Raw genomic sequence first — 25,249 nt, 5'->3', positions numbered from 1 at the left:
AAAAAAATTTTAATTTTTTTGTACATTTTTTTTTTAAAACTATTTTTTTGTAAAAATTTGACCTTCCTCAGGCATTATAAACATTTAATTATTTTTTATTTTTTTAATTATTTAAAAAAAAAAATTTTATTATAATGCACTCTACCAATTATTTTAAAATAATGGGATTTGTTAAAATTACACAGAAAAAAAATTTACAATTGAAGATTTTGTAAGAATTACATTGTAACAAAAAATTAAATTTAAATCTGTAAAAATTAATATTTAAAGTTTTAATTTAAAAAATGTTATTTTAAACTGCATTTTTTTAGTTTCAAATTTTTAGCGACACTAATTACTATTTATAATATAATTTTTAAATTTTACTTATTTGCGTGTAATTAAAAAATTTCTTTTTATTAATTAAACAAAAATTTATTAAGAAAAAAAAATTTTTTTGTATTTTTCTACGTTCTTGTGAGTTTTTATTTTAACTGAACCGTTAAGGTTTCGCCAGAGTACCCTAAAATCGATCTTGTAAGTAGAACAGTAAGTCTACATATCTAGTGTCTAGAGCTACGTTGGCAACCCAAAAAATTTCGAATGACTATTATATTGTAAAATTGAAATATTAATGAGCAAGTGAATGCTGAGGCTCTGTGAAGGACATCTCCATGGTGACACCGCCGCTGCTGCGTCTAAAGCGGTTTGATATGTCGAGACTATTGTTGCGGGGCTTACGTCTGCCGAGGTGTCGTTCCACCCACTTCAGCATCGTCAGAACAGAGTCGGTACTGGGTAATCTTCTCTCTGCTGATGTGCGGACAATGTGGGAAGACGTGATGCGGAAGGTAGCAGCCATTCCTTTCAATGCCTGAAAAATTGATCTTTTTTTTTAGTCTTGTAAATTAAAAAATTAATCCTGATAATTAATCTAATGATGATTACCTTCATAGCGTCTTCATCGGTGGCGTCGTCACCAGCGTAAATGATTCTTATTCTTTCACTCCAATCGAGACCGAAAGCCGTGCGTAGAATGTATATTGAAGCGCGTCCTTTATTCCATTCAACTGGTGGTTTAGCTTCTATAGCGCAATGAGCGCTACAAGCTTTAAAACCAGCTTCTTCTATTAATTTTTTTGCTTGCTGGACTAAGTTGCCTCGAATTTCTATCGGGGTTTCTCGGTAGTGGAAGGTTAGCAAGGCTCCTTTATTTTCTACCCAAGCACCATCTCTGCAGAGCTAAAATTTAAATTTAGGATTTTTATTTTATTCTTTACTAGCAATCTTGCAGTCACTATGTGACTGCCGTCACTTGTGAACTATAAATAAATAAATAAATGAAATTTTGCTTTATAAAATAATGACTTTTGTTAAATTGCACGTTATTTTTTTAATTATTGACTTTTTTAAAGATATAAGCTCATTCCGATGTTATACTCATCAAAAGCTTTCATTTGAATACCCACATGCATTTTGATATATTTTTCATATATATATATATATATATATATATATATATATATATATATATATATATATATATATATAAAAATATTTATATATAATATATATAAAATATTTATATATAATATATTTTTATATATTTATATATAATATATATAAATATATCAAAAATTGATGTGAGTACTTAAATAAAAGGTCTCGAAGACTGTAATGTCAGGGTGAGCTTATATCTTTAAAAATGTCAATAGTTCACAAGATATTTGTTAAAATGCCCTGTACTTTCTTAAATATTGACGTTTTTAAAGATATAAGCTCATCCCGATGTTACACTCATCAAGACCTTTCATTTGGGTACCCACATCAATTTTTCATATATTTATATATATTATATATATGTATATATATATATATATATATATATATAAAATATATCAAAATGCATGTGAGTACTTAAATAAAAGGTCTTGATGAGTGTAACATCGGGATGAGCTTATATCTTTAAAAAAGTTAATAGTTCACAAGATATTTGTTAAAATGCCCTGTACTTTCTTAGTTAAGAAAAACTATTGACGTTTTTAAAGATATAAACTCATCCCGATGTTATACGCATCAAGACCTTTCATTTGAGTACCCACATGCATTTTGATATATTTTTCATATATACATATATATAATATATATAAATATATGAAAAATTGATGTGGGTACCCAAATGAAAGGTCTTGATGAGTATAACATCGGGATAAGCTTATATCTTTAAAAATTTCAATATTTCACAAGATACAAGGTCATTTCTTAATTATGTATCTAGAGATAGAGCATTTTCGAATGCAGTCTAATTACTTATCATCATAAATTGACTATTGGTAAAAATGATATGAAACCATGAAAAGGCACAACTCCAGATCAAGACATTTTTAACGATACCAAATTTAACCATAAAAACCCATTTTATCATATAAATACACTGACCACAAAATTTTCCTTATTCTTTTAAAAATATAGATGATTAAAATTATTTATAATTTGAAAAAATATCTTTCAATTAGTGATCAAATTTTCTTATATTATTTTACAAGCTTTTTTAATCCATTTAGATAAAATTTAAGATTCAAATATTTTTCAGCTCCACATTTTAAAAACTTAAAAATTTATTTAATTATTAAACTTCTGAAAGCAAATGTCTTTTTAAAAATTAAATTTTTTAAAACTTGATCCACAAAATTTAATTGAATTCTTTTTTTATTTAAATAAATATAGATAGCAACTCTTTAAAAAAAATCTATAATTTATAAATATTGTAAAATAAATAATATTTATTATTAGATATTAATTATTAAAAGATTAAAAACTGACCTGGTCCTGAAGAAGCTGCATCAAATTTCCAACCTTACCCTCAAACTCAACTGGCATAGGATGAACGAATTTACTGCCATCAGGATGAAGAATCTCGAGACCGTGATTACCGGCATACGTTATTCCATCAATGCCCACCATTGATTTAACATTATTAACGTTTCTTCCAGAAATAATAGCGATATAGACGTCAGGCATGTTGCTCAGTCGCTGAAGAACGTTCTTGGTCTCCAAAGGTAGAATGGCCAAGTCAGGGTGGGTCGCTATTGGCGCGAGAGTACCATCGTAGTCAAGCAGTAGCGCCAATTTATGATCATCACCAATGTACCTAGGGGACATGTGTGGTCACTGGATTGTTACTTGGCTTTGATTATGAGTCAGGTCGCGACAGCGTGTCCGGGCCCACCGTTTCCAAAAGCATTTATACAAGTTTCATACAAGTCGATCGCTTTTTAAAAATTTATAGCAATATATTGATAATGATTCCCATTATCATGCAGTTCTATTTTTTTTTATCATTAAATAACCCACGCGTTGTCGTACCCAACTCATGCTCGATTCATACTTGCTCTTATTTATTCATTATAGACTAAACAAAGTTCTGTGTAATGAATTATCTGTTTTTATAAAATAAATATTATTATTAATTTTTTTATGATAATAATATAATGAATAATGAATTTATCATGGTTTTTTTTTTTTTCGTGCATTGATTTTTTATCATTAATAAGTTTAAGGTAATTTTTTTTTTTTTTTTTTTTTTTTAGTCAGTTCAAAATTAAGTACGAATTATATTTTTACTACTTTATCTTTTACTGACTAAAAAAGGGATTTTATACTTAACTTATTAAATGATAAAAATTATGTAATGTATGATTATGATGTGATAATGCCCCATAGCTGGTCGGGCCCAAATACCCATATAGGCTTTGAGACTTACTTGCTTAAATAATCATCAAAGTCATCCATCGTAACAGGCTGCATTACAGTCGCGCCTACAGAATCATGTTCCTCCAATGATCCCATTACTTGTAAAAATGATTTCATCCAGTAATTAACGTCGTATATTCTTTCACGGCGACGTAAATAATTCATACGTAGTGTACGTTCATCTTCTGGCATTGTCAAAGCTCTATAAAATATATAAATCGGTTTATTGAAATATTTACAATATTTTTATATCCATAAAAAATCGAATAATTAAAAAAAAATTATTTTTTAACAAAAAATAAAATTATTAAAAAAAAAAAACAATTATTTTTTTAACAAAAATTAAAATAATTAACAAAAAAAACTTATTTTTTATCAAAAAATAAAATAAACAGAAAAAAACATCTATTTTTTTTTTAAATAACATAAAAAGAAAAAATTATTTTTTAACAAAAATTAAAATAATAAAAAAGAAAAAGCTATATTTTAATAAAAAATAAAATAATAAAAAGAAAGACTTGTTTTTTAACAAAAAATAAAATAAAAAAAAGGTAATTATTTACAAGTGGGGATAACTTTATTTTGGGCCATAACTAGATGAAAAATTAACATTTTTTAACTTTTTTTTATTCTGCTTGTTTTTACAGCAGATTTATGATAACAAATGTCGTGAAAAAAAAAAATAAAGATTTCGATAGCTTTTTTGCCTTCAAAAGTTGAAAAAAATTTTGGCTCTCATGTTTTTGGATAAAATTTTTACTTGATTTTTTTTTTATGTTTTTGATATGAGGTAAAAGAGCCAGTTATTGACACTGACCTAGTTATTGTCCTAGTTATTGACACTTGCAATTTTATTTTAATTAAAAAATAAATCAACTCTGATAAATTAATAAATATAATTTTTGAGTTATAAATTTTAAGATAATTGGTTTTTTGAGAACAAACAACTAGGCCAGTGTCAATAACTGGGTCTTTTACCTTATTTTTGTTTTAAAAGTATATAAAAAAACGAACAATTAAAAAAAAAAAAAGTTGAATATCAAAATTTTCAAAAAAATTTATAAATTTTTTTGAAAATTTGTTAAAATTGTGATAAACAATTTTTTTTTCAATGATTCATTTTTTTATGTATTTAAAAAATCAAATAGAAATTTTGATAAAAAATGACCCCACTCGTAAATATTTACCAAAAAAAAGGTTAATTTTTCAATTTTTTTATGATAAAGTCTTAGATAAAAAAAAAATGCCCATAAAAATAAAAAATTACCTGTGAATAACCTCAGCAGCTTCATCAATTTCATAAGGATTACAAATCAGAGCTTCATGCATCATTTCCCCAGCCCCAGCAAAAGGTGAAACGATCAAAACACCCGGTGGAGTGTTAATCTGACAAGCAACGAATTCTTTGGCCACAAGATTCATTCCGTCTCTAAGAGGAGTAACCAGAGCAACAGCAGAGTCTCTGTAGAACCCAGCGAGCTCATCCTGACTAACACACCCATAAATATAGCGAATTGGTGACCAGTTGGGCGTAGTGAACCTTCCATTGATAGACCCGATCAACTGCTCCATCTCCAACTTGAGCTCCTGATACTCTCTAACGTCAGTCCTCGACGGCACAGCGATCTGCAGCATGGTCACCTGCTCGCGGTGCTCTGGGTGTCTTTCTAGCAGCATCTCGAAAGCCTTCAGCCGATGGACCAACCCTTTAGTATAGTCAAGCCGGTCCACCCCGAGGACGATCTTCAGGTTGGTCATAATCACCTTTGGCGCGGCTTCTGCCAAAGAAACGAACCGGTCGAAGGGAATTCCAATCGGCAGCGGTCTCACTCTGACTGTCCGGCCTCCGTGGTCCACCAGGAGGTTCTTCCTATCGACTCGGCCGCCCAGACACCTCTGACAGCAGTCAACGAAGTTCAGACAGTAGTCCTGGATGTGGAAGCCCACCATGTCGCAGCCCAGCATCCCCTGGAGGATTTCGTCTGCCCAAGGGAACAATCTGAAGATGTCCCACGGCGGGAAAGGGATGTGCAGGAAGAAACCAAGTTTTAGTTTCAAGTTCTTCTCGTCTGCTGCCTGTCTGATCCAGTTTGCCGCCAACATCAGGTGGTAATCGTGCACCCAGACCAAAGGAGTCCCGTTTGGCTTGCTCTTCTGCTCCTCGTGGATCTGCTCCAGCGCTTTCACCGTTTTCGCCGCGAATTCTTCATTCACGGCGACGTATGCGCGCCAATGCTCCGCGTTGAAAGTCGCACGGTCTGGCATCGAGTGGAACAGTGGCCAAAAGGTTCCATTGCACGAGCCGTTGTAGTACGCGTCGAATTTATCGGGTTCTACGTGGACTGCGACTACCTGGAAATTTTTTTTTTTTATTAGTGTGATAATCAAAATTAATGGATTAGATAATTGGTTTGAAAATAGTATATTACACTACAAGGGCCGAAAGTTGAATTTTCGCCCCTGTGCGTCATTATGCCCGAGGCGAAGCCGAGGGCATAATGACACGCAGGAACGAGATTTCAACTTTTGGGCCGTGTAGTGTATACGATTTTTCTTCATAGCCGGTCGAAAGTACGTTATTAATTTTATTTTTTTTAACTTTAAATGTTGATAAGTATGTTTTGATGCCTGCCCTGACATTTGCGGCACGAGCGAAGCGAGTGCTGCTGGTCGTGGGGGCAGGCATCAAATACATTCGAAGAGTCAAGTCTGGTCATATTTTTTAATACACTGAAAAAAAAAAAATACTTTTATTTAGAAAATTTTCTTGATACAAGAATTCATGTTCTTGAAAATTTTCAAGAATATATATTTTACCTCAAGAACTAGTTAAATTGATTGAAATAATTTTCACTTAATTTAAATAAAGCTATTCTCTTGTTTATCTATTATTCAAAGATAAATTCAAAGATTAAATTTTTACAAATTTAAATAATGCTGTGAAGCGGGAAAGAATAGGAGTTACGGTAATTATTGATGCTCTTCTCTTCAGAAATTAATAATTAATAATAATAGAATATTTGATCGTCATTGAATTTCTTGTACCAAGAAATTCTTAATTGAGTAAAAGTATTTTTAACTTCCCGCTAAGAAAATCGAAGATGTGTGTGTGTGTGTGTGTGTGTGTGTGTGTGTGTGTGTGTGTGTGTGTGTGTGTGTGTGTGTGTGTGTGTGTGTGTGTGTGTGTGTGTGTGTGAAAGTATGTGAACCGCTTATAACTTTTGAACGGCTTGACCGATTTCATCGCGGTTGGTGCCATTCGAAAGGGCTTGACCAAACTTAGATTTTGAAAACTATTTGGACCGATTCAGATCAATAGATTTTGAGAAATCTTAAAAAAACTGAAAAAAAATTTTTTTTTAAATGTGGTTTTTTTGGAATAACTTTTAAACGGCTTAAAGGTTCAATTCCAAAAACTAATCAGCTCTTAACCCCAAAAAACCACATCGATCGCCACCACCAGTTCGGTCAAAATCGGTTGATTCGTTCGAGAGATATCGTGAACGAAAGAAAACCGAAAAAAGTGTTTTTTCGGAATAACTCCAAAATTCCTAGCGCGATCAATTCAAAATTTAAGATTCTTTGTGAGGCTTGAAAAACTGCATCGAATGCTTCTAACCGCGTAAAAATCGGTTTATTCATCCAAAAGTTATTGCGGTTTAAAAATTAAAGAAATAGTGTCTTATCAAATCTCTATCAGACTTTTGAGCTCGAAGAGCTTTAAAGCATAGGAAAGCAATCTCTTTGAGCTCGGAGAGTTCAAAATAACCCATAAATTGTATTTTTGAGCTCGAAGAGCTCAAAAACGTCATTGGTGCAATTTTAAGCGCCTAAGTATGGAATTAGCGGGAAGTTGCAGGGATGGCCTTCAGGGTCAACCGTTTTCCTAATTTTTTTTGGATCGATTTATGTATTATTTTGAGCTCTCCGAGCTTGGAGAGATAGCTTTTCTATACTTCTTCGAGCTCAAAAGTCTAAAAATTATACTATCTCATCAAAAACGATCCGAAAAGAAATGTTATGTGAACTTATGCAAAATTATGTAAAGTTATGTGAAGTTATGTGGAAAAAACACTTGAATGAATCGACTGAAATTATGTGAAATTATGTGAAATTATGTGCAGGAAACACTTTTCGGTTTTCTTTCGTTCATGATTTCTCTTGAACGAATCGACTGAAATTATGTGAAATTATGTGAAATTATGTGAAGTTATGTGCAGAAAACACTTTTCGGTTTTCTTTCGTTTATGATATCTCTTGAACGAATTGACTGCACTGATAGAAGGATTTATTTGTATTAAATAATATTTGTTAATAGCTAACAAATCATTTATTAGAGACCATTTTTTAATGTTAAATAAATATTTCTTAGTATTCAAAATGATTTGTTTGTATTCAATAAATCTGATATTCATTTATTAAGTATTAATAAATCTTTTTAAATACTAAGAAATATTTGTGAAGGCCTAACAAATGGCTTCTAATAAATGATTTGTTAAATATTAACAAATCTTTTTAACTATAAACAAATCTATTAGTGTGAAGTTATGTGAAATTAAATTCTATGTCAAAAGTATAGAAAGACTATCTCTTTGAGCTTGGAGAGCTCAAAATAAGACATACGTTGTTTTTTTGAGCTCGAAGAGCAATTATTAGTGCAATTTTAAGCGCCTAGGTATGTAAGTGGCGGGAAGTTGCAGGGATGGCCTTCAGGGTCAACCGTTTGTCTAATTTTTTTTTCTCAGTGTAATAAATTAATTTCATTTTATCGAAGATGTATTCATTTTCATTAGTTTAACAAATTATATTAGTTATTATAAAATTTATAAAACAAAACATATTATAAGCTAAAAACTCTTATTGCGTTTTTTTTATCGTTTTCATTTTCAATTGAATGATCACAATCATTAATAATACTTCCATAAAAAACACAGTTTCAAATTTGATATTAGAGCAATTAAAAATCGTATCTCTACTAAATATACAGTTTTGATAGTTCATAATTTGATTATTCAAATTTAAATTTGTAGATAAGCATTCTGACGATGGTTTATTGGTAGGAGTATTGAATTGACTTTAATAGTACTTTGATATTAAATTAACAGACGACAAAACAACATTAATAATTATTATTAAGGTTGAAGGTAGCAACAGAAATGACAGCGGTTAACAATTTGTTATACCGACAGAATAAATAGTCCCTAGTTGCGAGTGTAATTACGCATGAGAAATTTTTTCCCTCCCGCTGTTACAAAGGGCGCGCGTGTACTTTTCACATGGAGTAAATGTTAAACTTTCATTCCTGCTAGTAGGGACGAAAGTACGTACTTTCGACCGAGGTATGAAGAATAGTATATTACACACCTGTGGCAAGAAAATGAGAAATGTCTCAGAACACATATATGTTGCCCGAGGCGAAGCCGAGGTCGACATATATGTGGTCTGAGATATTTATTATTTTCCTGCCATAGGTTTGTATACTATTTTTCTGTCCGACAGAGGCGGAAAGCGGCAACTTTGTTTAGCGCAGCGGGACGAAAGTTGCCACTTTCCGCCCGGAGGGCAAAAAAAAGTATTTTTTTTTTCTCAGTGTAATAAATTAATTTCATTTTATCGAGGTTAGCAATGGCCTGGTCGGCTCGGTGCTCGCTTTTCGAAAGAGTGGGACCCGGGTTCGATCCCAGCACGCACCAATATTTTACAGTGATTATAATTAAAAATATGTGCGTTACGTTACGTTGCCAGCCTCTGGAAGTGGCAGAGATAGCCGGGCGGCACACGTCTGACTTGGACGATCACACATTTTAAGCAACAACTTGAATGGGTGACCACTCTAGTCAGCGTTGGCTAGCGCGAGGGATCTCTGCACATTAGGAGAGGGGCCTAATGCTCCAGTGGTCGATAAAGAAGAGTTTCTTATCAATCACTGTAGACTTAACCCAGCTCCGACTGTACTAACATGGGTTTTCTCTGTGGTTTTACCATGTTACTGTTCCAATAGCCGAGTGGTGAGGATCAGGGCAAATGCGGTACAGAAGGCGCAAGTCGGTCCACAGCCGCAATGATAAGGCAGAGTTAACTAAGCAGAATGATAAGGCTTAGGGTGTAAAAGGGCGTTATTACGTCTGTACACTAGAAATCCGTATATAAATAAAATAATTTCATTTTATCAAAGATTTATTCATTTTCATTAGTTTAATAAATTATATTAATTATTATAAAATTTATAGAACAAAACATATTATAAGCTAAAAACTCTTATTGTGTTTTTTTTTATCGTTAGCATTTTTAATTGAATGATCACAATTATTAATAATACTTCCATAAAAAATACAGTTTTCGAACGTGATATTAGAGCAATTAAAAATTGTATCTCCACTAAGTATACAGTTTCGATAATTCATAATTTGATTATTCAAATTTAAATTTATAGATAAGCATTCTGACGATAGTTTTATTGCTAGAAGTATTGAATTGACTTGAAAAGTACTTTTATATTAAATTAACAGACGACAAAACAACATTGATAATTATTTTTAAGTAAGACCGAGGTATGAAGAAAAAATTTTTTAAGAAATTATATGTAATAAAAAGGCGAAAAAAAAATTTTTTTGGTCATTTTTTTTAAGCGGCTTTTTCAATAATTGATATAAAAATAGATATGCATATAAAAGTGACTGAATTTTATTGGTCCTTTTTTTTTTTTTTTAAATTATTATTATTATTCCAAAAAATGGCTTGCAACAAACACAATATCTGGAGTTTGAATCGTCAAAATTGAACAATTTATTAATATAAAATTTTATCTAGTGATTAATTGAAAGATTTATCAAAAATAAATTTTTTCAATAAAGTAGCAGATTAAAAAAAAAATACCAATGTTCCTTTATTAACCCGTAGGGGTCACACTTCTTAAAAATAACTGAGTGGTCATACTGAGTCTAGTTGACCCCATGGACGGAAATAATTGTTGCTATTTGCGTTCTTTTCAATATTTTCACTCGAGCCGTACATGAGAGTAATTCTTAACATTTCCGTTGAATAACTCAATCGTTTTTTTATTTTTTTTTTAATATAAAAAAAAATGCGAGAAAGTCAAATTTCGAAAAATTTGACTTTTTTTACTAAAAACTTCATTTTTTAAGATAAATAAAAATGACCTCCGGGCTTCTACTCCGGATATCGCATACTTTGAAAAAAAAAGTGGTGTCATATCAAGCTTTTCAAAAAGTATATTGATTTGTGCAATTGAAATCGTAAATTTCCATGAATCTGAAAAAATCTTCAAACAATAATAGATGGTACCACACTGATAGAAGGATTTATTTGTATTAAAAAATATTTGTTAATAATTAACAAATCATTTATTAGAGACCACTTTTTAGTATTAAACAAATAGTATATTACATACCTAGGCCAGTAAAATAAGAAAAGTCTCAGATCACATGTAATTGTTGGCCGAGGCGAAGCCGAGGTTGACAAACATGTGATCTGAGGCTTTCTTATTTACTGGCCAAGGTGTGTATACTATTTTTCTGCTCGACGTAGCCGGAATGTGGCAACTTTGTTTAGCGCAGCGGCCAGAAAGTTGCCACTTTCCGGCCAGAGAGCAGAAATAGTTCTTAGTATTTAATAGTATATTACACACCTAGGGAAGTAAAGTAAGAAATGTCTCAGATCACATGTAATTGTTGGCCGAGGCGAAGCCGAGGTCAACAAACATGTGATCTGAGGCTTTCTTATTTACTTCCCGAGGAGTGTATACTATTTTTTTGTCCGACGGAGGCGGAAAGCGGCAACTTAGTTTAGCGCAGCGGGACGAAAGTTGCCACTTTCCGCCCGGAGGGCAAAAAAATGATTTGTTTGTATTTAATAAATTTGATATTCATTTATTAAATATTGATATAGTATATTACACACCTGTGGCAAGAAAATGAGAAATGTCTCAGAACACATATATGTTGCCCGAGGCGAAGCCGAGGTCGACATATATGTGGTCTGAGATATTTATTATTTTCCTGCCATAGGTTTGTATACTATTTTTCTGTCCGACAGAGGCGGAAAGCGGCAATTTCGTTTAGCGCAGCGGGCCGAAAGTTGCCACTTTCCGCCTGGAGGGCAGAAAAATCTTTTTAAATACTAAAAATTATTTGTTAAGGATTAAAAAGTGGTCTCTAATAAATGATTTGTTAAATATTAATAAATATTTTTAACTATAAACAAATCCTTCGATCAGTGCACAGATACTCTTTTGAATGATATCTTCGAAGCAAGAGCAACTCAAAAATTGCCTGGGGTCATTTAAACCCATAATGACCACTACACTGAGAAAAAAAAATACTTTTATTAAGAAAATTTTCTTGATACAAGAATTTATCTTCTTGAAAATTTTCAAGAATATATATTCTTAGCTCAAGAAATTGTTAAATTGATTGAAATAATTTTTACTTAATTTAAATAAAGCTATTCTTTTATTTATCTATTATCCAAAGATAAATATTGATGTTCTTCTCTTCAAAAATTAATAATTAATAATAATCGAATATTTGATCGTCAGCGAGTTTCTTGAGCGAAGAAATTGTTAATTGAGCAAAAGTATTTTTTTTCTCAGTGTACGGGTTAAAACGTTGATGTGACGTTTTCATTATTGTCGCTTTTCGTTGTTATGGTAACCAATTTGACAACGGTTAAATGTTAATGAATAAAATTTGTAAAAATATTGATTGATTAAATTATCGATAATAAACATTTTGATAGAAGCGCGCTCGATTTTCTAGTAAAGTAAAAATTTGATTTTGATTTTATCAGACGTTTTTGATAAATCTTGTTTACTAAAAAAATTATTTTTGAATTAAAATTTATAAATATAAATATGATTTTTGAAATACTTGTTTGATTGTCATTAAATTGTATATACTTAAGTATATATTGAAATTAAATTATTAGAAAATAATTATTTAGCTCCAAGTGAGTATAGCCCTTGAAAAAAATTGAAAATTTTTATATGCAATGAAAATTTCATAACTTGGAGATTGAAATTTAATAAAATAAATAAAATTGTATTCGGTCCATATTTTCGAGATAAGGGTCTGGTTATCAGAAGTCAAGCCAGTACTTGGCTAACAAAAAACAACCAGAAGAAATGTGTCGGCGGCGTTTCAAATAATATAAAACCGAGACAAAAACTCCCCTAATCGGAAGTGAATAAAGTCCAGCGTAACAACAACCGATATTTTAACTCGTGATTCAATTTATCTACTTATTAGATGATTATTATTATTATCATTTTATAATTAAAGTAAAAGTGCTGACGTCTTATTTTGACCCCCCATGACAGCTAATGGGCATAAATGTTATTTATCGGTTGATTTTTATTAACTCACTTTTAATCTTGCACTGAGTTATTGCTATTGGACGAAACTTGGATGGGGCTCGTCACGATAACAACAATCTCGTCCACTGAGATGATACATTTAAATATTTTGCAACAATTCAATATACATTTAAGACTTATCAGTGAGATTTACAGCTTACACATGTATAGTTTAACTGAATGTGTGATATTTACAATACTATGTCGCTGGTAAACGAAATTAGGTCGACATAATTATTAATTAAAATCAACAAATGCATTTTTTTTTTGTTTTTTTTTTTTTTTTTTTTATGGATACCGAGAATAAAAGGTGATCGACTGACCCCTGACTGCATTTGAGATCAATGAAAATGATATTTTGATATCCTACATGTTAGAGTACATACAGATATCAAAATATTACATTACATATACACATATGTAATTTAAGATTTTTATTATTTCAATCCTTGAATCATTTTTTGATTCTGACATTATTATTTTTATCATTATTATTTAGATGAAAATAAATCTTTAAAAAAAAAGTAAAATGATAAATTTGTTATTTTTTTCACAGAATAATAATAATAATAATAATAACTAGCAACCTTACAGTCACTATGTGAATGTCGTGGCTTGTGAACTAAAAATAAATAGAATTTTGTTTTACTAAATAATGAATTTTGTTAAATTGCACTGTACTTTCTTAACTATTGACATTTTTGAAGATATAAGCTCATCCCGATGTTATACTCATCAAGAGCTTTCATTTGAGTACCAACATGCAATTTCATATATTTTTTAAATATACATATATATAATATATATAAATATATGAAAAAATGATGTGGGTACTTAAATGAAAGGTATCGATGGCTGTAACATCGGGATGAGCTTATATCTTTAAAAATATCAATAGTTCACAAGATATTTGTTAAAATGCCCTGTACTTTCTTAGCTATAGACATTTTTGAAGATATAAGCTCATCCCGATGTTATACTCATCAATAGCTTTCATTTGAGTACCAACATGCAATTTCATATATTTTTTACATATACATATATATAATATATATAAATATATGAAAAAATGATGTGGGTACTTAAATGAAAGGTATCGATGGCTGTAACATCGGGATGAGCTTATATCTTTAAAAATGTTAATAGTTCACAAGATATTTGTTAAAATGCCCTGTACTTTCTTAACTATTGACATTTTTAAAGATATAAGCTCATCTTGTTGTTACACCCATCAAGAGCTTTCATTTAAGTACCAACATGCATTTTCATATATTTTTCATATATACATATATATAATGTATATAAATATATGACAAATTGATCTGGGTACTTAAATGAAAGGTATCGATGGCTGTAACATCGGGATGATCTTATATCTTTAAAAATGTTAATAGTTCACAAGATATTTGTTAAAATGCCCTGTACTTTCTTAACTATTGACATTTTTAAAGATATAAGCTCATCCCGTTGTTACACTCATCAAGAGCTTTCATTTAAGTACCTACATGCATTTTGATATATTTTTCATATATATATACATATATATAATATATATAAATATATGAAAAATTGATGTGGGTACTCAAATGAAAGGTCTCGATGACTGTAACATCGGAATGAGCTTATATCTTTAAAAATGTCAATAGTTCACAAGATACAGGGTCATTTCTTAATTATGTATCTAGAGATATTTTCGAATGCAGCCTAAATACTTATCATCATAAATTGACTATTGGTAAAAATGATATGAAACTATAAAACGGCACAACTCCAGGTCGACTTTTCGAACGGTACCAAATTTAACCATAAAAACCCATTTTATTATCTAAATACACTCTCTAAAAAATTTTGCTTATTCTCTTAATAATGTAGATAATAAATATTTATAACTTATAATTTATTATTATCATTATTTTTATTGTTATTGAAGGATAATAATAATAAAAATCAAATTCAAAATTACTCATTATTATTATTATTATTAAATTTTATCATGTAACATATTCTTCTCAAAAATTTCCCATTATAAAATATAAAAGTTCTAATCATTGGAGTTATATATGATGAGTGATTAATAATGAGTTATCATAGATAAATTTTCAGTATGAGAATAACCCAACGTAGATTTTAAAATTACAAAAGACTTTTAAGTATTAAAATCCACGATAACGATGCGTGGTTATAAGCTATGGGGTGCTGTATCAATGATAACCCGACCCCGTCGAGCAAACGATCGTGATTTAAACTAAAGTTATTATTATCATTAACATAAAATCCACCCATTACTATACAACCGTACTATACAATTTATTAACAGGTCAGAGCATGACTCGAGCACGTGACATTAACGCCTCATCAATTAAATTGTTATTTTAACAAATACTTTTAAATAACCCGATAATGAGTCTCTTTCTATATTGATAAAAATAATCAATAAAATCAATTATAAGCTAGACATTTGGCGAACTCTACTGAACCATTTATCATCAGTTTGTTTATTAATTATTGTCTGCACTTCAATAACATAAAATATAATTTTTAAAAAATTTTTATCATTGTGAGAATGACCCAAGATCATCTGTTAATAATTTACAAGGATAAGCGATACCATTTGTTAGTTGTTGTGTATCACTTAATCCTATTATATATAATAATCATATCATTGTTCTTCTTATTTTGTTAATACCAGCACGTGGAAGTAACGTGATAATTATCAGCTATTTGCAAGATATTTATAGTTTGCTTATTAAAAATCAAACATATATTGTTTAATATTAGATAAATTTAATTAATTAACACAACTCTATTTTATTTAATCTAATTAACGCTAGCGTTGATCTTATGACCATTGTTATTGTTTATTGTCATTTCACTAGCTAGTGTGGTCATCGCTTAGCCAACAAATTATAATTCCGCTAATTGTCAAGGTACTGCCATTGTCAAGGCCATTTAATTCTAAGATAAATTTTTAACTTGATAATTTAATAATAAATTTACTGGCAAGTCTAAAAAATTTTCCATTTTTTGGTGATTTTATTTTTTATCTTATCTAAAAAATTTAAAATCAGAATATATATTTATAGAGGCCAATTAAAAAATGAAAAAATAAAGTACTTATGAAATATTCCAAGTTTTTTGATTGACATTAAGACTAGAAACAATAATAATAATAATTAACTTTTAATTAATCTTACCTTACTCGAGAGTAAACCAGCGGTTGGAGTTTTGTCATTAGGATCAGATTCTGGAATTTGCTCGTTTACATCTTCCATGTGCATACCCGGCCATCCTACCCAGATTCCGTTGCCATTTATCACTACGGGCGCTACTGCAGTAACAAGACCTCCAGCGCTGAAATTTCAGTAATTAATTATTAAAAATTACAATATTTACACAGAAAAAAAAAAAATTTACTTGAATTAAGTAAATAATTTTGAAAAATTTTATCTTCTTGATTTGAGTAAAAAAATTCTTGAACTAAGAAATTTTTCTTGGATTTTTCGTCTTGAAGAATTTTTTGTCTTGATTCAAGACAATGAAACTCTTCAAAATTATTTTTTTGGTTTAAGAATTTTTCTTTTGATTCAAATAAATTTTTTTTTCAGTGTACCCAATAAATTATATTTTTAAATAAAAAAAGGGGAATAATTTATTAAATAATTAAGTAATGAAGCAATAACTTATAAAAGTTGATAACCAAATCACCAATATTTTTCTCTATTTATTATTAATTATTTTAACTTTATTTATCAAAAAATACTCGGTACGTATAACTGTGTTTATCAGAGTATAAATTAAAATTTATCTGAATATTTAAAAAATAAAAAATCAATATATATTTACATATTTAGAGTATTTTTATAAAATATTGATTTTAGTATTATTAAATAAGATAATGAATACAATGAGTAAATCCAACGTGCTTTTCTGATAATAAATTTTTCTTACTGTCAAGGTAAGTCATAAAATGATAATAAACATATTTTTATCTGATAATAATAAATTTATACACTTTCTTAAAATTCAAACTTCAGAATTATGTAATTGATAAGATCTGTCAATTTAATTATATAATAATAATAATAATAATAAAAAAATAATTTGAATTTTTTTTTAAGTTATTATTATTAATATTATTTAAATTGAAAAAAATTTTTAAAGAAAAATGTAAAATGCAAATTTTGTTACTAATTTATTTCTACAAAATGATAATAATAATAATAAATTTTAATAAAGTTATTTTTGTTATTATTATTATTCTAATTGAAAAAAATGTTTAAAGAATAATGTAAAATGTAAATTTTGTTATTAATTTTTTTTTTACAAAATAATAACAACTAGCAACCTTGCAGTCACTATGTGACTGCCGTGACTAGTGAACTATAAATAGTTAAATTTTGCTTTGTTAAATTAATGACTTTTGTTAAATTTCACTGTACTTATTTAACTATTAACATTTTTAAAGATACAAGCTCGTCACGATATTACACTCGTCAAGAGCTTTCATTTGAGTACCCACATGCATTTTGATATATTTTTCATATATACATATATATAAATATATAAAATATATGAAAAATTGATGTGGGTACTCAAATGAAAGGTCTTGATGAGTGTATCATCGGGATGAGCTTATATCTTTAAAAATGTCTATAGTTCACAAGATATTTGTCAAAATGCCCTGTACTTTCTTAGCTATTGACATTTTTAAAAATCTAAGCTCATCCCGATGTTACACTCATCAAGAGCTTTCATTTGAGTACCCACATGCATTTTTATATATTTTTCATACATACATATATATAAATATATAAAATATATGAAAAATTGATGTGGGTACTCAAATGAAAGGTCTTGATGAGTATAACTTCAGAATGAGCTTATATCTTTAAAAATGTCAATAGTTCACAAGATATTTGTCGAAATACCCTGTACTTTCTTAACTATTGACATTTTCAAAGATATAAGCTCATCCCGATGTTACACTCATCAAGAGCTTTCATTTGAGTACCCACATGCATTTTTATATATTTTTCATACATACATATATATAAATATATAAAATATATGAAAAAATGATGTGGGTACTCTAATGAAAGGTCTTGATGAGTGTATCATCGGGATGAGCTTATATCTTTAAAAATGTCTATAGTTCACAAGATATTTGTCAAAATGCCCTGTACTTTCTTAACTATTGACATTTTTAAAAATCTAAGCTCATCCCGATGTTACACTCATCAAGAGCTTTCATTTGAGTACCCACATGCATTTTGATATATTTTTCATATATACATATATATAAAATATATAAATATATGAAAAATTGATGTGGGTACTCAAATGAAAGGTCTTGATGAATGTAACATCGGTATGAGCTTATATCTTTAAAAATATCAATCTTTCACAAGATAAAAGATCATTTCTTATGTATCTAAAGATACCATAAAATAAAAGACAACCATAAAAACCCATTTTATCATATAAATACACTGGCCACAAAATGTTGCTTATTCTCTTAATAATATAGATAATAAATAAATAAATAAATTTACCTGCTTTTACGCTCTAATTTTCCAGTTTCTTCATTTCTCTTTAGCACAAACGGCAACCTGTTGCTTACCACGATCATACTCCCATTAGAGCTGAAGCTCCTAGATTCTGTAGGCATGATCGGTATTCAAAATATTAATAATATTAATTTAAATAAATAACTAAAAAAAAATCACTGATGTTTAGATAGATTCTCTGGCCAGTACGGTCGCCGCAAATCCACTGTACTTATTAGCCTGACTACAAACAATATACTTCACACTCTAGACTACAGACCCATGTTTGCGATAAATATATTAAAAATTTATAATAATACATATAAAATATCTCGGTAAATAGCAAATATGATTCAAGTTTACGAGGCAAGACAAGCTGCTGCGATAAATAAGAGTAAATATTAAATAGAAAAAAAAAAAAAAAAAAAAAAAATATTGTAAGTTTAAGTTTAAGTGAGGGTTGAGATAATTATTTATTTAATTTACTAGAGCAAGTTAAAAGTTAATAAGTTTAGAGGTGATATGTTGCAGTCGGAAGTACCAAAGTAGTACTGGAGTAACAACGCTTGGGATACGTTAGTTTATTGGTGTCCGCCGTCAACATGAATTAGTCCAAAGTACGGTTTCGCGGGCGGTATCAATGGAGGCCACGACCCGCGGAGCATCATCGCAGCACCAGCAGCAGCTTCATCAACGTTATTCCGAAGTCCCTTCTTATCCTCCTCTTATTTCTACAATTATTTTTTTCTTATTATAATAATAATAACTATAATAATGTTGTTAATAATAAAAATAATAATTATAATAGTTACCAGAGCTAGTACAACCCCATTACACGCTCCGACCCCGTGGGTTATCTCGTTATCGCTTAATTTGATGATAGAAAACATCTTGCGCACGTTTACTGCCTTCATATTTTTTTACTTCATCGTAATCTAATTTTTATTTATTAAAACCGCGTGCAAGCGATATTTAGATTTTCTTTAATTTGGAGGTAAATTTTTTTTTTTATTTATTCTATTTAAATATTGAAAAATTTTTTTTAAATATTTTATTTATATAAATTAATATTTAAAATTTTTTTTAAATATTTTATTTATATAAATTAATATTTAAAATTTTTTTAAATATTTTATTTATATAAATTAATATTTAAAATTTTTTTAATATTTTATTTATATAAATTAATATTTAAAAATTTTTTTTTGAATGTTTTATTTATATGAATTAATGTCTAAAAATTTTTATTTATTCAAAAATAATTTTATTATTTCTTCACAAATAAGGTAAAAGCCCCAATAGATGATCACGTACCAGTATATGATCACTCCATGTATATTCACAAATATAGGTATACAAATTCATAAAAATTAATTAAAATTAATTTCTTTAAAAATAATAATATTTATTTGATACCGTAATATGGACGGCGGTGTTCTTAGGGTCCACCTTTACAAGCATGGAATGTGAGTGTATTCCATACATGCTTGTAAATTAATAAAAATTCATAAAAATTAATTAAAATAAAGGTTGGCAATAGCCTAATCGGCTCGGTACCTGCATTTCGAAAGAGTGGGACCAGGGTTCGATTCCGGCGCGCACCAATATTTTTCAATGATTATAAACTAAGAATATGTGCGTTTCATTGCCAGCCTCTGTACCGGTCGGGTTTTCTGTGGTTTTCCCATATAGTTATGGAGGTAAAATGTCATTATAGAAGTACCTCCATACTATTTAAGACCGTAATGCAAATGCAGGTACTGATTATAACGCGTAAGTTGGCCACAGTCGCAGCACATGTGTGTCGGGCATGAAAGAAAAAATCCCGACATGCAGCAAGGGGATGGGGACGAAAAAAGTGGTTGAGAGTTATAATGACGGGGTTGAGAGATTATATTGCGGAGAAAAAAGTGGAGAGACAATAATTCCCCACCCTCCCTTGTAAAACACTCTACAGTGATACAAGTAAAACCATCCTCAATTAATTAAAATTAATTTCTTTAAAAATAATATTTTTTTTTTTTTTTTTTTTTATATTGGGGCATTTACCTTATTAAAATTTTTTTAATTAAAAAAGTCACCTCCAATTTTTAAATTTATTTTTTTTTTTTAATTTATTTCTTCCAATAAATTTGATAACTTATTTATAACTTTAAAAAACAATAAAAATTACCAGACGTTTTTAAACTGAACTTTTAAAATTCGGCGTATTAAAGATAAAATTAATTGAATTTTGCCGTAAAAAATAAATACAAGACGGATTGAGCTGGTATTTATAAATAATTTTACCGCAGGCCGGAGAATCTTCCGAGAAATTTAATCTATTACCAATAAAAAAAAAAGTATAATAATAAAAAAAAAAATAAATACATATAGTAAAATAAAAAAAAAATAAATATATACAGACATGTAACAAAATATTTGTTTACATTTTAAGACACAAACTGACCGATTATAAAAAAAATGTAAGCACTTAAAATAGCATGACATTAAAGTTAGATAATTTTTTAATTTTATTTAATTAACAAATTATTTAAAAAAAATTGCATTTATAATTTTTTAAAATTTCTAAATGTCAACATTTTTTTCTCATAATTTATTTGTTAAAAAAAATTATTAAATATCTGCTAAATTAATTATTAAAATAACACACAGCAAAACTAACAATTTAAAAATAATCTAAAATTATGACACTGAAGCTTAAATGAAAATTAAGTTAGCCGACATCTAAAAATTTTTAGAATTTTTTTTTATTGAAAAAATTATTACAAAAAAATAAAAAAAAAATTTCATTTGTAAAAAACTTGAAATATTTTAAGTGCAATTTTAAAAAAATTTTTTTTTTTCCAATTTAATAAACAAAAAAAAATTAGAAAGGTCGGCTAACTTTGGTATTATGAAATTGAGAGACATCTAATAATTTTTAACAATTTTTTAATTAATAAATTATAGCAAGAAAAATTTATTTAAAAAATTCCATCTTTAGAAAATCTTAAAAACTCCAAGTGTAATTTTTTAAAAATAATTTTCTATACTTAGTTTATTATTAAATTATTAAAAAATTGTAAAGTATCTGTTAATTTAAATGTCACTCTAAAATAATACTAAAGTTAGCTGACGTTTTTAATTGTTTGACTATTTTTAATTTATTAAATTAGAACAAAAAAATATTTTTTAAAAATTACACATATAGTTTTATACAAATGAAAATTTTTTTTCATTCTAAAAATTTTTAGATGCCGGCTAACTTAATTTTCATCACTCAAAAATCTAATATTAATTAACAAAATTATTTAAAAAGAAGTTGATACAAACTGTTAGTCTTCAGACGCTCACTAAAAGGCCTGAAAGGACTTTTGGATGCCATCTCCATGGTACCAAACAATAGCTGGTTCAATTATAATTAAATATTTAATTTATTCTTCCAGTTAGTCACCGACTGACACAGTTATCAGCTCTCGATTTAATGATTAAGTAATGTCAATTTATTCAAGTGCAGCCCGTACTATTTATAATTTTATTAGTCAGAATCCTAGTAGATATTTTTTCTGCTGAATTAATAAAGTACCGGCTGATTAAATTGTCAGTTATATTTTATTTTTTTTTTTTATTACTGAATAAATATGTATTTTTTTTTTATTAAGTTTGTGCGTAGATACTTTTCTAGTATTTTCTAGAAAGCACGAAAGTCAGAAGTATCACGTGCGCACTGATAATAAAACTTACTTTAGTCTGGTTCTTATTTAATCAACAGCAAGTCATAACACGAGTGACTGCGTTCAACTTGCAATGGTAGATGAAAAGGTACTGCTGCCCATAAAAAATATCTCAACTAGGTTGATGAAAATAATTGTACCGGCTATTTTTCAGGTAGCGCCCTCCAGCCTTACGTATGCACTGCGATTGCGCAATCTTTTATTTATTTATTTTTTATTACCGAGGTGTTAATTTTTTTAATAACTCTAATTATAGGTAGATGGTTAAAAATGACGTTTTAAAAAAATTACTCCAATTATCCAACACTTTGGAGTGATAGGCTTAAAATTAAACCATTAATTGGAGTATTATTTAAAATTTTTTAAAATAATATTTAAATTGTTAATTTAAAAATCAAATTTTTTTGATACTGAAAGTAGGAGAGATTTAAAAATTCTTGAAATTTTTATAACAAATCAATTATTGAAAAAAAAAAATATTTTTTTTATTATAATTTATTTGTTATAAAAATCTAAAAAATTGTAAAATAATTTTTTTACAATATTTTAAATATTTAATTGACAAGGACATCAATAAAAATATTTATTAGCTTCAAAATCACCATAAAAATAAATTTTAATTACTAAATTAACATATTTTAAAAACAATAAACTTACCAGGATAAAAAAAATGTAAAAAAGGTGATAAAAAAGCAGCAGAATTAGTAAAATCAAATAAGCTAACGGTTGTTAACAATTGCTTTAACTGGACTGCTGATGTTCATAAGTTTGTCTAATAAAACAAGCTTATTTAGAACAAAAGTATTTATTAGATAATTGAACTTACTGTTGGGTCACAATAAATGTTTCCGATGATAAGTCATCAAGATTTACTGTCAACTGGCTGGTAAATATTTTAGTTAACATAAATTTTATTTTTTGTATAAATTTTGAAAAGTAAATTAATTAATAATTAATGACACTGAAGTTAGCAGGCGTCTAAAAAATTTTGAATTTTTTTATTAATTGAATTTTAAAAAATTCTAAAAAATTACACTTATAGTTTTTCAAGTTTTTTACATGTGCAATTTTTTTTTTAATTGTTTAATTGAAATTTTTTTCAATAAAAAATTTCTAAATGTCGGCAAACTTCATTTTCATAATAATTATCATGATTTAGTATTAAAATTAAGACCTTAAGTCCGATTTAATTAATTTATTGTTAATAATTGTTGGTATAAATCATTAAAAGTAATTATTTATATCAATTGATGTTATACGTACTGAAGTTTTAAATTTAATACAAAATTTTAGTTTTAATAAAAAAGTCTTTAGAGACAAGCAGCCATAAGTCCAGCGACATTCTCGAAATCTATTTTCTCGGTGATGTTTTTAGTTTTGATGTTCTCGTCCTGGTTAGCGATGAAAATGACATTTTTACTCTGCTCTTGCCAGCCGTATTTCTTCACCCAGTGTTTCAAAGTTCCATCTAAAAAAAAATAATTAATTCATCAATTAAATTATCTACAATTTTTTTAAAAGAGAATTGAAAGAGTATGTAAAAACTATATTTTAAAAATATGATATTAAAGTTAGCTGTCACCTGACCAGTTTTTAATTTTATTTAACAATTAAATTGATTATAAAAAATTATTTTTAAAAAATTGCATTTTTTATTTTTTCAAATTTCTAGATGTCAATTTTTTTTCTTATCTTTTTTGCTACAATTTATTTGTTAAAAAAAATTTTTAAATTATCAAATATCTGCTAAATTAATTTTCATGATATTTGTATACTTATATGTAAAACTTTATGTATTTGTTTTGTGGTACAAAGAAATAGGAAATTGCAAAATAAACTATAAAAAAAAAATATTACACATGTAAATATTTAAGAGATATTTTTACCGTCAATGTCACCAAGCAATTGAGCTAAAAGACCCTTGTCAATAGTCTGGAAGGTAATTCCAACCACGTGACACACAAATTTCCTTATCGAGTCTTTGAATCCAACGATCCGGTCGCAAAGTTCAGTCATGGGGATCTGAGACATTCTTTCCCAGAAATGCTGGAACTCACAACGCTCCAAAATGTCTCCCAAGTAAATAACTTGATTGATAAGATCTTCTTGCATCTATTAATGAATTATTGGTCAATAAAATTTTTCTAGTAACTAAAAATAATAAAATGTAGGTAATAAAAAAAGCTTACAATCTTTTCACTCAAAAGACATTTACACAAAACAAAATCAGTGTGAGGTAAATTGGTGAGAGCTTTCAACAAAATCTGAGCAGTAACATCGTTCTTTAAGCTGTGCGGGTTCAATTGGTACAATTTAAGCACAGTTAAGTTTGCTTCTAAATCGTAGGCATTTTCCCGTGTTTGGATATCAACATACTGCTCCAATGTTGGCAAGTGATCGGGGTTGTATCTAAAAATTAAACAATTAAATAAGAGTCAAGAAATTTGCACTTTTTATGTAAATTATTTATAAAAATTACCTTTCGATGCCCTTGATCATATCAGCGATGCTTTGTCTCATAGATTCAACCATTTTGACTTTATTTTATTAAACTAACTAACAAAAATAATCTGTCCGGCTTGGATTGCAGGAAAAGTGTCAGTTGAGGTTAGGGTTAGATTAAATGAACGCGTGGTGGATACTCAATAGTCGATTCTCGATATGTCATACTAATCGATTATTCAAGATGTCTGCCGATTAATCAATTTCTTCTTTATCCAACTTCAGTAAATGATTGGCAATTTTTTTACAGTGTCTCAAAAATGTTTATTTAAATTTTTATAAAAAATGAATTTGAGTGAGTACTTACTTCCAAATTTTCTATTTTTTTTTTATGAAAATAAAGTAAACAAATATCTAACAATTTTTATCATTTTTTTTAT

The 25,249-nt window shown here is 28.4% G+C and overlaps 2 protein-coding genes across 4 annotated transcripts; both read right to left on the bottom strand.

Moving 5' to 3' along the window:
- Positions 1–467: 467 nt before the first annotated feature.
- LOC123259766 (alpha,alpha-trehalose-phosphate synthase [UDP-forming]) lies at positions 468–23,301 on the bottom strand. Of its 3 annotated transcripts, XM_044720445.1 has the most exons (9): positions 23,025–23,301; positions 22,378–22,548; positions 18,658–18,763; positions 16,300–16,456; positions 5,000–6,084; positions 3,743–3,934; positions 2,803–3,130; positions 928–1,221; positions 468–853 (listed from the first exon to the last, which is right to left on the bottom strand). In XM_044720445.1, the coding sequence occupies exons 3-9, from the start codon at positions 18,732–18,734 to the stop codon at positions 611–613; spliced, it is 2,376 nt and encodes a 791-aa protein (XP_044576380.1). In that variant the 5' UTR covers positions 18,735–18,763; positions 22,378–22,548; positions 23,025–23,301; the 3' UTR covers positions 468–610. The 3 variants fall into 3 exon arrangements, with proteins under 3 accessions (XP_044576380.1, XP_044576381.1, XP_044576379.1); XM_044720446.1 differs by lacking the exon at positions 22,378–22,548; XM_044720444.1 differs by lacking the exons at positions 22,378–22,548; positions 23,025–23,301 and adding an exon at positions 21,967–22,315.
- Positions 23,302–23,547: 246 nt separating this feature from the next.
- Positions 23,548–25,038, bottom strand: LOC123259772 (eukaryotic translation initiation factor 3 subunit K). The gene is made up of 4 exons (XM_044720457.1): positions 24,847–25,038; positions 24,557–24,776; positions 24,254–24,479; positions 23,548–23,835 (listed from the first exon to the last, which is right to left on the bottom strand). The coding sequence occupies exons 1-4, from the start codon at positions 24,897–24,899 to the stop codon at positions 23,678–23,680; spliced, it is 657 nt and encodes a 218-aa protein (XP_044576392.1). The 5' UTR covers positions 24,900–25,038; the 3' UTR covers positions 23,548–23,677.
- Positions 25,039–25,249: the final 211 nt, after the last annotated feature.

The sequence above is a fragment of the Cotesia glomerata genome, linkage group LG2, assembly GCF_020080835.1.
Source record: "Cotesia glomerata isolate CgM1 linkage group LG2, MPM_Cglom_v2.3, whole genome shotgun sequence".
Lineage (NCBI taxonomy): Eukaryota > Metazoa > Arthropoda > Insecta > Hymenoptera > Braconidae > Cotesia > Cotesia glomerata.
This window is presented reverse-complemented; position numbering and strand designations above follow the sequence as displayed.